The sequence below is a fragment of the Bos mutus genome, chromosome X, assembly GCF_027580195.1.
Source record: "Bos mutus isolate GX-2022 chromosome X, NWIPB_WYAK_1.1, whole genome shotgun sequence".
NCBI classification, from domain to species: domain Eukaryota; kingdom Metazoa; phylum Chordata; class Mammalia; order Artiodactyla; family Bovidae; genus Bos; species Bos mutus.
This window is the reverse complement of record NC_091646.1, coordinates 118,235,279-118,247,595: the sequence shown is the minus strand read 5'-3', so window position 1 is coordinate 118,247,595 and position 12,317 is coordinate 118,235,279. Positions and strand designations below refer to the sequence as shown.

General features: G+C 36.9%; 1 protein-coding gene across 5 annotated transcripts in view; it reads left to right on the top strand.

Moving 5' to 3' along the window:
• Window positions 1-11,670, top strand: part of ZFX (zinc finger protein X-linked) — a 38,797-nt gene extending 27,127 nt beyond the window's left edge. For all 5 annotated transcript variants that reach the window (XM_070366235.1, XM_070366234.1, XM_070366237.1 and 2 more), the window contains exons 4-8: window positions 4,850-4,999; window positions 5,218-5,361; window positions 5,813-5,965; window positions 6,495-6,635; window positions 7,479-11,670. In XM_070366235.1, the coding sequence (XP_070222336.1) occupies window positions 4,850-4,999; window positions 5,218-5,361; window positions 5,813-5,965; window positions 6,495-6,635; window positions 7,479-8,662 (1,772 nt within the window). In that variant the 3' untranslated portion in view covers window positions 8,663-11,670. The remainder of the gene's footprint in view (window positions 1-4,849; window positions 5,000-5,217; window positions 5,362-5,812; window positions 5,966-6,494; window positions 6,636-7,478) is intronic.
• Window positions 11,671-12,317: the final 647 nt, after the last annotated feature.

Here is a 12,317-nt window from a genome sequence, read left to right as displayed (position 1 = left end):
AGGGAGGGTTTGAAGCTCCCTCTCAGGGAGCTTTCTGTGCAACTGGGCAAATGGCAAAGCCATTGCTGGAGGTGGAGCATGTAGACAAGCTGAGGGTCTGTCTACAGGGTTGCTGCCTGCCACTGTTCACTGTCTAGCCACAGTGTCAACCGCACCCCTGAGGATGTGGAGTGTGGTGGCCTTGGCCTTCTGGTTTAGGTGTTTTGACCAGTTGGTCTTGTGTTAGCTCCTAATTAAGAACAACTTCATAGTGAAGACATCCAACCAGAAGTTGTTTGGGGAATGGTTAAATAAATCCAAACCCCTTTATGTTTGATGCATAAACTCTGAGGATCAATACAGTCAAAGGACTTGTTTATTGATTCTAGGAGTTACTAGCACAGGAAACATGATAAAATATTTATTTCTTTGTTCTACGGGCTGATTCTTGAATGTATATGTATCTTACCATTTTTTAAAATATATGTGCTCTATCAGTTTTCTTCCTTAAACCATTTGATAAACCACAGCAAAATTTCAGAATTTAAAAAATACATATCCACATGGGAATATTTCTGAAATGTGAGAAAAGTCTTATTTATTGAACTATTATAGAGAAGATGCTTGTTTTGATAAAATTCAGAAAGGTTTGTGTTAATCCATAGAAAATTATTATCTTTACTGTAGGCATTCTGAAATTTACTAAGAAATCACAACACTAAAATTACAGTGAATTAAGAGCTTTCAGTTTAATGTCCAGTCTGGATATCAGATAGATTTGTATTAGGAATGAAAAGTGTTAGTCACTCAGTCATATCTGACTCTTTGCGACCCCATGGACTGTAGTCTGCCAAGCTCCTCTGTCCATGGGATTTCCCAGGCAAGAATACTGGAGTGGGTTACCATTCCTTTCTCCAGGAGATCTCCCTGATCCAGGGATCGAATCTGGGTCTTCTCCATTGCAGGTGGATTCTTTACCGTCTGAGCCGCCAGGGGATAAAGTGCTCAAATAAGATAAAGATGTTGTAGTTCCTTCTCCCCACCACGAAAAAGATTGGGTTAAAAGTTCTACATCTTGAAAGTGTTAGATACAATTGGAGCTTCAGATTGGGCTTGTGATTCGTATTTACTGTTTATCTGCTTGAGCCCTAGACAAAAATTGTCTGATAGCTTGCTCTTGGGACAGATCTCTGCTTACTTGATGGGATAATGGGAGTTGGTTAGTGGAGAGACAGGAGAGAGGGAGAGAGAACATACCTGTCCTTTCATAGGGATGATAGAGAAGCAGCATGGTGTATGGAAATAGCACATGTAGCTTAGAGTCAGCCAGCCTTCAACTTGGATGCCATGCCTGCTGCCTATAAGCTGTATGAATTTGAGCAAATTACTAATTTCACTTTTTTGAAGTTTTATTTGTGAAAAGGCAGTAATACTACCTGACCAGCAGTGTGGTTGTGAGAATTAGAGGTCATGCACACCAGGCTTCCAGCACAAAGCATGCCTGTCAATAACTACTAGCCATAATAATCATCCACACAGAGTCTGTCTGTTGGTGACATCCATTGGGCTAGCAAGACTAACCCTGGACTGGCTTCATTTAAAACCTTCCTGTTGTCCCATCAGGGCATTTTTGGGTAAAGGCAGGCATAGGGTAGAATTCGAAGAAGGCAATGGCACCCCACTCCAGTACTTTTGCCTGGAAAATCCCATGGACGGAGGAGCCTGGTAGGCTGCAGTCGCTACCTAGAGTTGGACATAATTGAGCAACTTCACTTTCACTTTTCACTTTCATGCATTGGAGAAGGAAATGGCAACCCACTCCAGTGTCCTTGCCTGGAGAATCCCAGGGATGGGGCAGCCTGGTGGGCTGCCGTCTGTGGGGTCGCACAGAGTCAGACATGACTGAAGCGACTTAGCAGCAGCAGCAGCAGGGTGGAATTGGAGCAATCATTCCTCTTCCCTCTGAATTTGTGAAGAAAGCAGTTCTTGGTTAACAAGGTTTAATGAACTGTGTGTTTTAGGCCAATTCAGTGTAATTTGGCCTATATTTTTCACTAATTATATCTCTGATGCCAAGTTGGAGATCACTGTAACTTAGGTTAGGCATTGGAATGGCTCTGATCCTTTAAGTCTCTGTCTACAGAGACTAAGTAAGCCTTTGAACCTCTCTAGGAAAGTTTCAAGAATTAAGGGAGATCAGATTATAACCAATTCTTTGAAATATTTTATAGGCTATATAATAGAATTAAGTTGAAATTTTAACCTCAAAAAGAGGATTCTTGAGGAAGATAAGAGAGGGAAGTCTAAAAGTGAACTTCTAAGTTAACTGATAAACTTGGTTAGGTATGGAAGTCTAGGTTGAAATGAATTTTCCCTGAGAATTTGTGATGGCATGTTTCATTGTCATCTAACGTTTGGTTTAAGAGCCTAATGCCATTTTGATTCTCGTTTCTTTGTAGATATTTCTTTTTCCTCTGAAAGTTTTACGGATCCATCTTTTCATCCCCATTGGTCTGAAATATGATCATAGGTTGTATTTAGTTAGGTGTGGACCTTTTTTCATGTGTTGTGTTATCATGCATGGTGAGCCTTTTGAAGATTCATGTTCTTCAGCTCTCTGGAATATTTTATTTAATATTTTGCAAGATGAATTTAAGTACATAGTTTCTAAATTGCACCAACCACATTTCAAGTGCTTAGTAGTCAAATGTGGCTAGTGCAGATATATAGAACATTTTCGTCGTCACAAAATTCTATTGGTTAGCACTGACCTGCAGGCTCAATGAAACTGCAAACAATGTGATCTCTTAAAACTCAGAGAAGAGATACAGAGGTTCAAAAATGTATTACAAGACATTAGAGGTAAATAGTAAACTGACAGAAGTTGGAAAGTAAGAATATGATCAAGATAAAAGCCACCATAGAAGTAACTACAAGAATAAATATGCCTCAGTATATAACCAGGGAGGGGCAGAGGGATACCTGGCTTAAGAAAATCACAAAAATGAAATGGTTAAAAATAAAAAGATATAAATGATTATGGGGAAGATGGATAGATATGGGAGACAGATAAAGGAGACAAGTGCACATAAGTGAAATTCCAGAAGGGACTAACTGAACTAGAAAAATACTTAATAATGGAAAAAATTTTTCCGAGATAAAGATTAGAATCTTCAAGGAACTTTCTTGAAATAAAGATTAAATCTTTCTTTCAAGTTGACCAAATGATAAAACTACTAAGTCATAATCACAGTGATGTTTAGGGAACTTTGAGGATAAAGTATTATAGGGACATCCACACAGAAATACTCAGTGCTAGAAGACAGTGGAACAGTATCTACAAAGTTCTGAGAAAATGTAACCTAAGGATAAAGTGCGCCTGTATTTTGCTGTAGTTTTGCTTTTGCAAATGAGATTGTTGATAAGTCAAATTTTTCTTTAGCTTTTAAGATACTAAATGGGATGTAATGATTATTACATAAGACTTGACAATATTGTAAAGTAATTAGCCTCCAATTAAAATAAATTAATTTTAAGAAAAAACTAGGAAGAAAATTTACTAATGATGCGATCTCTGGTTAGTGAGACTATTGGTAATTTTTTTTAATACCAAATTTTATATAGTGAACATATATTTCTTTAAAAATCTGAGGATGAGGACAGAAGTCTAAGTTCTAAAGACAGGCACCTCCCCACTTTCTCTCCCACCCCTTATTAACTGATGGGGCTAATCACATATCATTTCAGAGCTTTCCTTTCTTTTTCTGGAAAAGGTAAGAATCAAATGGAATAAAACTATATAGAAATGCTAAGGAAATTGCAAAATGCTATGCAAATGATAGTTATTATTAGAAGAGGTCTTAATTTCCAGAAATTATGCTCTTCTGTTTTGGAGAGGCCTTATTCTGAAACTTTAGTTCTTCATTACAACATTAGAAGGAGGCACTTATGCAGAAATCATATGTGTGATGACTCAATGTTATGAAAGTCTTCTTTGTCTGTTTTTAGAAATTGATTTCTAATGGAATCTTTAAAATCACAGTGAAATTTTTAGTACTTAATAGGACCACCAAAGTGTTTTCTTTTTAAAGTAAATCACTTCTGTAATATTTCATATTCAGAATAATTTCGTAGTTTAAGTTAGACACATTTTCAAGATGAAAATCTGAAGGTGAATTCTACTTTTGTAAAAGACTGAATAATGAAAATAGATTCTGCTTTTATCAATGGAAGAGATCCATTTGTTCAGTTTTTATTTGGGCTTCAGGTTCTGCAATTTTAGTCCTAGATACAACTCAAGGATAGCCCTCTTCCCCATGCATCCTACCTCTGTCCTGATTTTTGAGGCCTTCTTGCATTATTGCAGTAGACTCAAAAGTGGTATCTCTGCTTTGTGTCTTGATGCCTTTGAAGCTACCTTTCTCAAGGCCAGCTCTGTGAGACTCATGCACCATCTACAGCAGAAGTTCTTGAACTGCTGATCAGAATCCCTGGGGCAGGGCACCTCTAAATCTGTCAGGCCCCACCCTTGCAGTTTCTGATTCTGTAGAACTGCTTGGCCGTGCACGTGTTTTTAAGTTTCCTGAGAGATTGTCATACCTGACCAGACTGTGAAACCACCTGTCTATGAGTCAAGTCTGAACCCCTCTGCCTGGTTGTACAAAGCCTTCTGTGACCCTGCTCTATCTTAACAGTTAGCCACATTTCCAGTACCTGTTACAATCAGTTTTGCATGTCTACTTGTTGAGGTAAAAATCGTCCAGTTTTATGTGAATCAAGTTAAGAGATGATATTTGTAAAAAGGGTGTTTGAAAATGGTAACATTTTATTTAAATATCTGCTGTTATTATATATTTCCTGCCCTTTTTAGTGGATGATGCTGGCAAAATAGAACACGATGGTTCCTCTGGAATGACCATGGATGCAGAGTCAGAGATCGATCCTTGTAAAGTAGATGGCACTTGCCCTGAAGTTATCAAGGTGTACATTTTTAAAGCTGATCCTGGAGAGGATGACTTAGGTAAGAGAAGACCTTCAGCATAGTATCCATCCTGATCAAACACTTCACCCTAATTACTGTTTGGTGGTTTAGACAGTGAATATTTGTAATCTTTTCTGAAAATAACCTTTTAAGCGAGGATTCCAATATAGCAGTAGAAAAGTATGCAAATGTAATAAGTAAAACAAGTGAAAATGAAGTTTTCACATAGATTCTTGAGCTGTCATCTTCCCTGATAGGTGGGACTGTAGACATTGTGGAGAGTGAGCCTGAGAATGATCATGGAGTTGAACTACTTGATCAGAATAACAGTATTCGTGTGCCAAGAGAAAAGATGGTTTATATGACTGTCAACGACTCTCAGCAAGAAGATGAAGATTTAAGTAAGTAGGTGGCCTTTTTGTGGGAGAGAATTTTTGTTCTTGTAGCTCTTTTTTTTTAAAAATATGATCAGTAACTGGAGGAAACAAGTAGCAGTATTATAGAGACTATGATTCTGCTGTATTCCAAGAGAAACATCAATGACTTACTATGTGTGCTTAGAATATGGCTTTAAAAACAAATTATGGAACTGTATTCAAAATCGTATAATAAACCATAATGGAAAAGAATATGGAAAGATAAAATTAAAGAAAGCAAATTATGTTAAAAGCCAAGAAATACATGATTCATTCAACAAATATTGATTGAGTGCTTACTATGTAAAAGCTGTGTTCTAGGTATATAACATGTGAACCTTCTTTCTACTTGTCTGTTAACCGAATTCACATGAAAATATCTTTCCTGTGATCTCTGTAAACGTGGTCACAGAAGTTTCTAAAATTTTCTACTTAGATGTTGCTGAAATTGCAGATGAAGTTTATATGGAAGTGATTGTAGGAGAGGAGGATGCTGCTGCCGCTGCAGCAGCCGCTGCCGCCCATGAGCAGCAGATGGATGACAACGAAATCAAAACCTTCATGCCGATAGCATGGGCAGCAGCTTACGGTAAGTCCTGTTGCAGCTCTTGGGATTGAGTTGGTTCTTGAACGTGAATTCATGATTAAAAACAGTTTCTGTGGTCTTATGTTTCACAAATCTGAAATACCAGCATCCTGTAAGGGTTATTTGATTTGAATAAGAATAGAGGAAGATTATAAAGTCTACTTTTTGTCTTTATTTTTAAGGAATTTCCTTCATGTGTATATCATGTAGAAGGAAGTAGTGCAAGAAGTACACAAGCTTTCAAGCTGAAACTTTTCATCTTGATTATATGTGGCCCATGACTTTACAGTTTGGGGAGACAACAAGAGAGTCCATGGGGCAAAATGCTGACATATGTTTTTTAGATATGGAAGCTAGGCATTTCTTACAGTCTTGCTATAATAGATGTGGTCATAAAACCCATTACCTAGAATGGGGAATTTCCGTCATTCATGAGTATCATGGCTTATTTTCGTTGTTATAGTTAATAGAGTCCCTAATTCTTTATAATTTATAATACTTTATAATTTTGTTTTTTAATGCACATTGTTAGGTAATAATTCTGATGGAATTGAAAACCGGAATGGCACTGCAAGTGCCCTCTTGCACATAGATGAGTCTGCTGGGCTTGGCAGACTGGCTAAACAAAAACCAAAGAAAAGGAGAAGACCTGATTCCAGGCAGTACCAAACAGGTGAGGGCATACGAGTTCCACAGCGCAGCGTGCTTTGCGAGCTCTCAGATGAAACTCTAGTATGTATCCTTAAAGGTGTTGTGATGGCATTTTAGCTGCTAGACCACATAGTTTTTGTGTATTGAATTTAAAAATATAATTTTAAGAATTCAGTGATATTCATGAATGATTTCCTTGGATTAAAAACAACAGTGAGTGGATCAAATGTAGATTTAAAAAATTCAAAACTTGGGTGATTTTTATGTGGCTATGCAAAGAAATCCCTGAGATATGTTATAAGCATTAACTTTTTTTAAAAAAATGAACGTATTTAAAGAATCTGATTATGTCAGCATAAAGCAGGAATAATTTACAGAGCAGCAGGACAAGTACTTCAGTTCATGTGGCATATTCCTGTCTATTCTTACATGCTGATTTGCATACTAAAATTTTTTAGACATCTTTAAGCTTTACTGTAAATTGACATGTTATGTTGTTAAGAATAACCAAAACAGCAATTGTGATTATGAAACTTTTTTATCAATAATTTTCCACCGATTTCTTAATTGGTATAGCTTCAGTTGCTAGTTGGTAAAAGTTACATATTTATTTCATTTATTTTTTCCAAGCTGAAGGGAGTGAGATTGGTACAGTCATACTGAGTGGAGTTTTCAGACCAGGTACCCTTCATGATGAGGCTGCTAATCTCTTATGTTGAAAAATTGTAAAAGGAATGTTAAGCAGCAAGTAGCCTAACATAGGAGTACTTGCCCAGTAATGTTCAGAACACACACTTTAAATTCTTGAAGAAACCAAAACAGAACTTGGTTTGATCACTCATGCTCCTTTCTTTTCCTTTCTTAGCAATAATTATTGGCCCTGATGGACATCCCTTGACTGTCTATCCTTGCATGATTTGTGGGAAAAAGTTTAAGTCGAGAGGTTTTTTGAAAAGGCACATGAAAAACCATCCTGAACACCTTACCAAGAAGAAGTACCGCTGTACTGACTGTGATTACACTACCAACAAGAAGATAAGTTTACACAACCACCTGGAGAGCCACAAGCTTACCAGCAAGGCGGAGAAGGCCATTGAATGCGATGAGTGCGGAAAGCATTTCTCTCATGCTGGGGCTTTGTTTACTCATAAAATGGTGCATAAGGAAAAAGGAGCTAACAAAATGCACAAATGTAAATTCTGTGAATACGAGACAGCTGAACAAGGGTTACTGAATCGCCACCTTTTGGCGGTCCATAGCAAGAACTTTCCTCATATATGCGTGGAGTGTGGTAAAGGTTTTCGTCATCCATCAGAGCTCAAAAAGCACATGCGAATCCATACTGGCGAGAAGCCGTACCAGTGCCAGTACTGCGAATATAGGTCTGCAGACTCTTCTAACTTGAAAACGCATGTAAAAACTAAGCATAGTAAAGAGATGCCATTCAAGTGTGACATTTGTCTTCTGACTTTCTCAGATACCAAAGAGGTCCAGCAACATGCTCTTATCCACCAAGAAAGCAAAACACACCAGTGTTTGCATTGTGACCACAAGAGTTCGAACTCAAGCGATTTGAAACGACACATAATTTCAGTTCACACAAAGGACTATCCCCATAAGTGTGACATGTGTGATAAAGGCTTTCATAGGCCTTCAGAACTCAAGAAACATGTGGCTGCCCACAAGGGTAAAAAAATGCACCAGTGTAGACATTGTGACTTTAAGATTGCAGATCCTTTTGTTCTAAGTCGCCATATTCTCTCAGTTCACACAAAAGATCTTCCGTTTAGGTGTAAGAGATGTAGAAAGGGATTTAGGCAACAGAATGAGCTTAAAAAGCATATGAAGACACACAGTGGCAGGAAAGTGTATCAGTGTGAGTACTGTGAGTATAGCACTACAGATGCCTCAGGCTTTAAACGGCACGTTATTTCCATTCATACAAAAGACTACCCTCACCGTTGTGAGTACTGCAAGAAAGGGTTCCGAAGACCTTCAGAAAAGAACCAGCACATAATGCGACATCATAAAGAAGTTGGCCTGCCCTAATAATACTTTGGCAGACTTTTGTAGAGATGTTGGCTTTGAAGCAGAAAAATCATTTTAAAAGCCAGTCAGTCTCGTTCACATACAATACTGTATATTGATTTATGCTGTGTACAAATAGATTTATTGCTTTTAGTTGACTTTTTTTTTTTTATATTTTGTTCAATAGTGTGTTCTGAATTCTATTCAGTTTGTTTAATAAATGGGGAAAAGCAGCAACAAGCAAGTTGCTTTTAATAAAGTAATCCCTGATTCTATACTGAATTTTTCTATCTTAGAAGTTTTATATTTATTTAAATATTTACCTTGCTTACCTTGATGGTACTCTTCTAAGACCATTTAACTTAAAGTTGAGGTAATTTTAGATTGGTAACTCTGAAAGTACTCATGTTGACTAATTTTTTCCCATAAATTTCTCACAATAAAATTGTCAGAGACATCTACTAACATAAACGGGAGATTTTATGGTCAGGTCTAATTATCCTAACATGGAAGTCATTTACTCTTCTTGTTTAATATTTTCAGACCACGTGACAATGAAAGTTTTCATTCGAGCTTTTGCGTCCCTGGCATTGCTGAGTGAAGAGCAGTGGCTGGGTTCGGGTTTACCTTTCGTTTTGTTCAGCAGACAAAATATCCTTTCAGGGGGTGCTTTCTTTGGAGTATTTACACCTTTTGTCAGCATAGCAAACTTTTAGAAAACTTTACTGAAAATTTTTGCCTGATCCTGTTGTATTTTGTCTGTGCTGCTTTGTGTTGGAATGATTGTGTGCTACAAATGAGACTTACTGAGGACTGCATTTGGAATCTCCTAGAGGTAATTCGTGGCTCATAGGATCTTTTGCAACTTTATATATGTAAATGTACCCTGACTTATGTATATGCACATATATATGACATGTATCATGTGTATCGTGTGTATTGCTTATTTTACATATTTATACACACAATCCCAGTTAGTGGTTGTTTAAAATCTATAATAATGAAAAGTATTAAATTTACAATAACATGAAAGATGCAGGGATGCATGAGAGAGCATTTTGTAAATCATGCTCTTTGGAGAGACTACTCAGGTGAAGAATTAGAAGGAAAATAAGGACACTAGTATTTTTAAAGAGTAAAGGTATTTTCTTTTAAATATCTTTGGTAACTGAAAAATAGAACTTAAGATGTTTCTACATAGAATGTTTTCATATAACTTCAGCTTCATGCCTTTATATTTTTCTGAAAAGCTAATGAGTATCCAGATATATACTCCCTCAGTTCTCTCTGAGAAGCCCGTGAGGGGACTCTGTGTCACCAAGTGAGGGGACTAAGGAAGCAGCGGTTCCATGTACCACAGAATGGGTGCTAATTACGACTTCAACTTGGCAAGTTGAGACTGCTCGTTACTTCTCCGTTACAGCTAGCAGCCTTTCAAAAACGTAACACTCACGTTGGCTTTGATTAGAAGGTAAAGGTGTATTCTCAGTGCATGAGAAAATTTTGAGGCCTTATTTGGAATATCACCAAGTCTTTCACAGTTGTGTTTTTCTTTAGCAGTTAACTTTTTTTTAACAAATAGATATGATTCAGGGTCATAAATACATAGAATGTACTTGGTTACTTAGAATTTGGTTAAGGTGAATTTTGGAGAACAGAAAATAGGTTTTGGGGTCTCGCTTCCCTGGTGGCTCAGAGGTTAAAGCGTCTTCCTGCAATGCAGGAGACCTGGGTTAGATCCCTGGGTCGGGAAGATCCCCTGGAGAAGGAAATGGCAACCCACTCCAGTACTCTTGCCTGGAGAATCCCATGGACGGAGGAGCCTGGTGGGCTACAGTCCACAGGGTCGCAAGGACTCGGACACGACTGAGCGAATCCTTAGTACATTGGCTGTTGACACATGAGTATCTGGCACATTGTGGGAGATTTTGGAATTTCTTTCCCCACTTGTTAGCTGCCTTGCCACTTCATTATGGTGCTCTATCCCCTTTGTGCTATTAGGTTTTTAGCTTTCATCTTTGTCTTTGCCATTGATACGTCTTTGCAAGAGTTATATTTTTAGGGTTAGAAATCTAATAGTGTTTGGCAAGCCTCTGAAGTGCTAGACTGATTGAGTCCATTTCTAAATCAAGTGCTTTAGGCTGGTACAAACACCATCTTTGAATGCCAGTGAAAGCCAAGGCATAGAAACGCCTGTGCCCTTTTGCCCCCCGTAACGTGCTTTTTTTTTTTTAAGTAACTAACAATTTCGTGATTCATTGCCCTGCAGTACAGTTGAAAGCTCTGTCTGTTTTTTTGTGAGAACCTTTAAAATCTCCCTTAATTTCTATTTTTCCCACAAATAATGTAAAAGAAAACACTTAAAGTAGAAATTTGTTAATTTTAAAACATCCTGTAAAAATTAATACAGAAAATATAATTGGTCATTTATATTTTTTTAAACTAACTGAAAGATAAAGAACACAACAATTTACACACTTTATATTTCTCTTACACGGTCTGGAATCATACACCATTCTTTTCTTTTTAAAGCACAATATTGAAACCTTTAAAAGGTATTTAAGGGTTTGGTCAAGTGAATATGATAAAGTGTATTTGTCTGTATAAAGAAAAACTGAAATCGTAGTCACTGTTATGTACTGACATTAGTTACAACCTAGTTTTAATTCTTAAAATGATTTTGATTAGCAAAGCTAAAAGGATGTTTCAGTTAAATGTTTTAAAGAGGTACAGATTTTTACAAGGACATAATATAAGTTATTGTTCTGTAGAAATATCCTATTAAATATTGTATGTCCCTCCCTCTGTACACTTTGTAAAAAAAGTAAAATACATAAAAAGAAAATCATATAGGGATGTGTGACATTATTGTAATTGTGTACTTGAGAATAACGTGCAAAAATAAAAATCAGAATATTTTCCTGTTAATGTTTAGTCTATTTGATACCAGTACTAAGTTAATGCTTTTTCTTAAGGGAAAAAAAAAATGTACAGTTTTTGTAAACCCAATAAACATCAAAAGCAGTGGATTATTTTCCTTTCCCCATTTCTTAATTCCTTACATGCCGCAGCAGAATGCACAATGCTTGATCGCTTTGAATTTTGTTACTTGGATTTAAATACTACTAATATTTCAGGTCTGCAAATTTGCAAGTAACATTTCAGAGAAGTTAAGAGGTGACTGGGAAGTCTTTTGATGAGCATGTCCTTGAAATTCTTATTTACTTTTATCTTCATAAAGGATTTGTTTTATTAGCATCTCTAATTCCCCCAAGATAAATTTCCCCACGCACAAAATGGTTTTTGAGAGCACTTAAAGTGTACTTCAGCATCAGTCCAATAGCACATTTAGTCAGTGGGGTTGTCCGCACCTCCACAGCAGAATCCCTGCCCTAGAGTTACCCCTTTGTACACAGTTGGAAGGCTTTAGTAGACATTAACATCCTAGAGAACAGTCATTGTTATAATAAAAATCAGAAGTCAGGTAAAAGTTATCAGGAGTCAGAAGAAAATAAAACAGATTTGAGTCATCTTTGATTTTTAAAGATGAGAGCTTATGTAACTGTTGGAACAAGTGTTTCTCTAATAGTTGAAACACTAATCAAAATTTGAGGTAAATGATTAAGAAGATAGGTGAATGTTACTGTCTAGAGCCATAAAAAAGACAAAACCACGC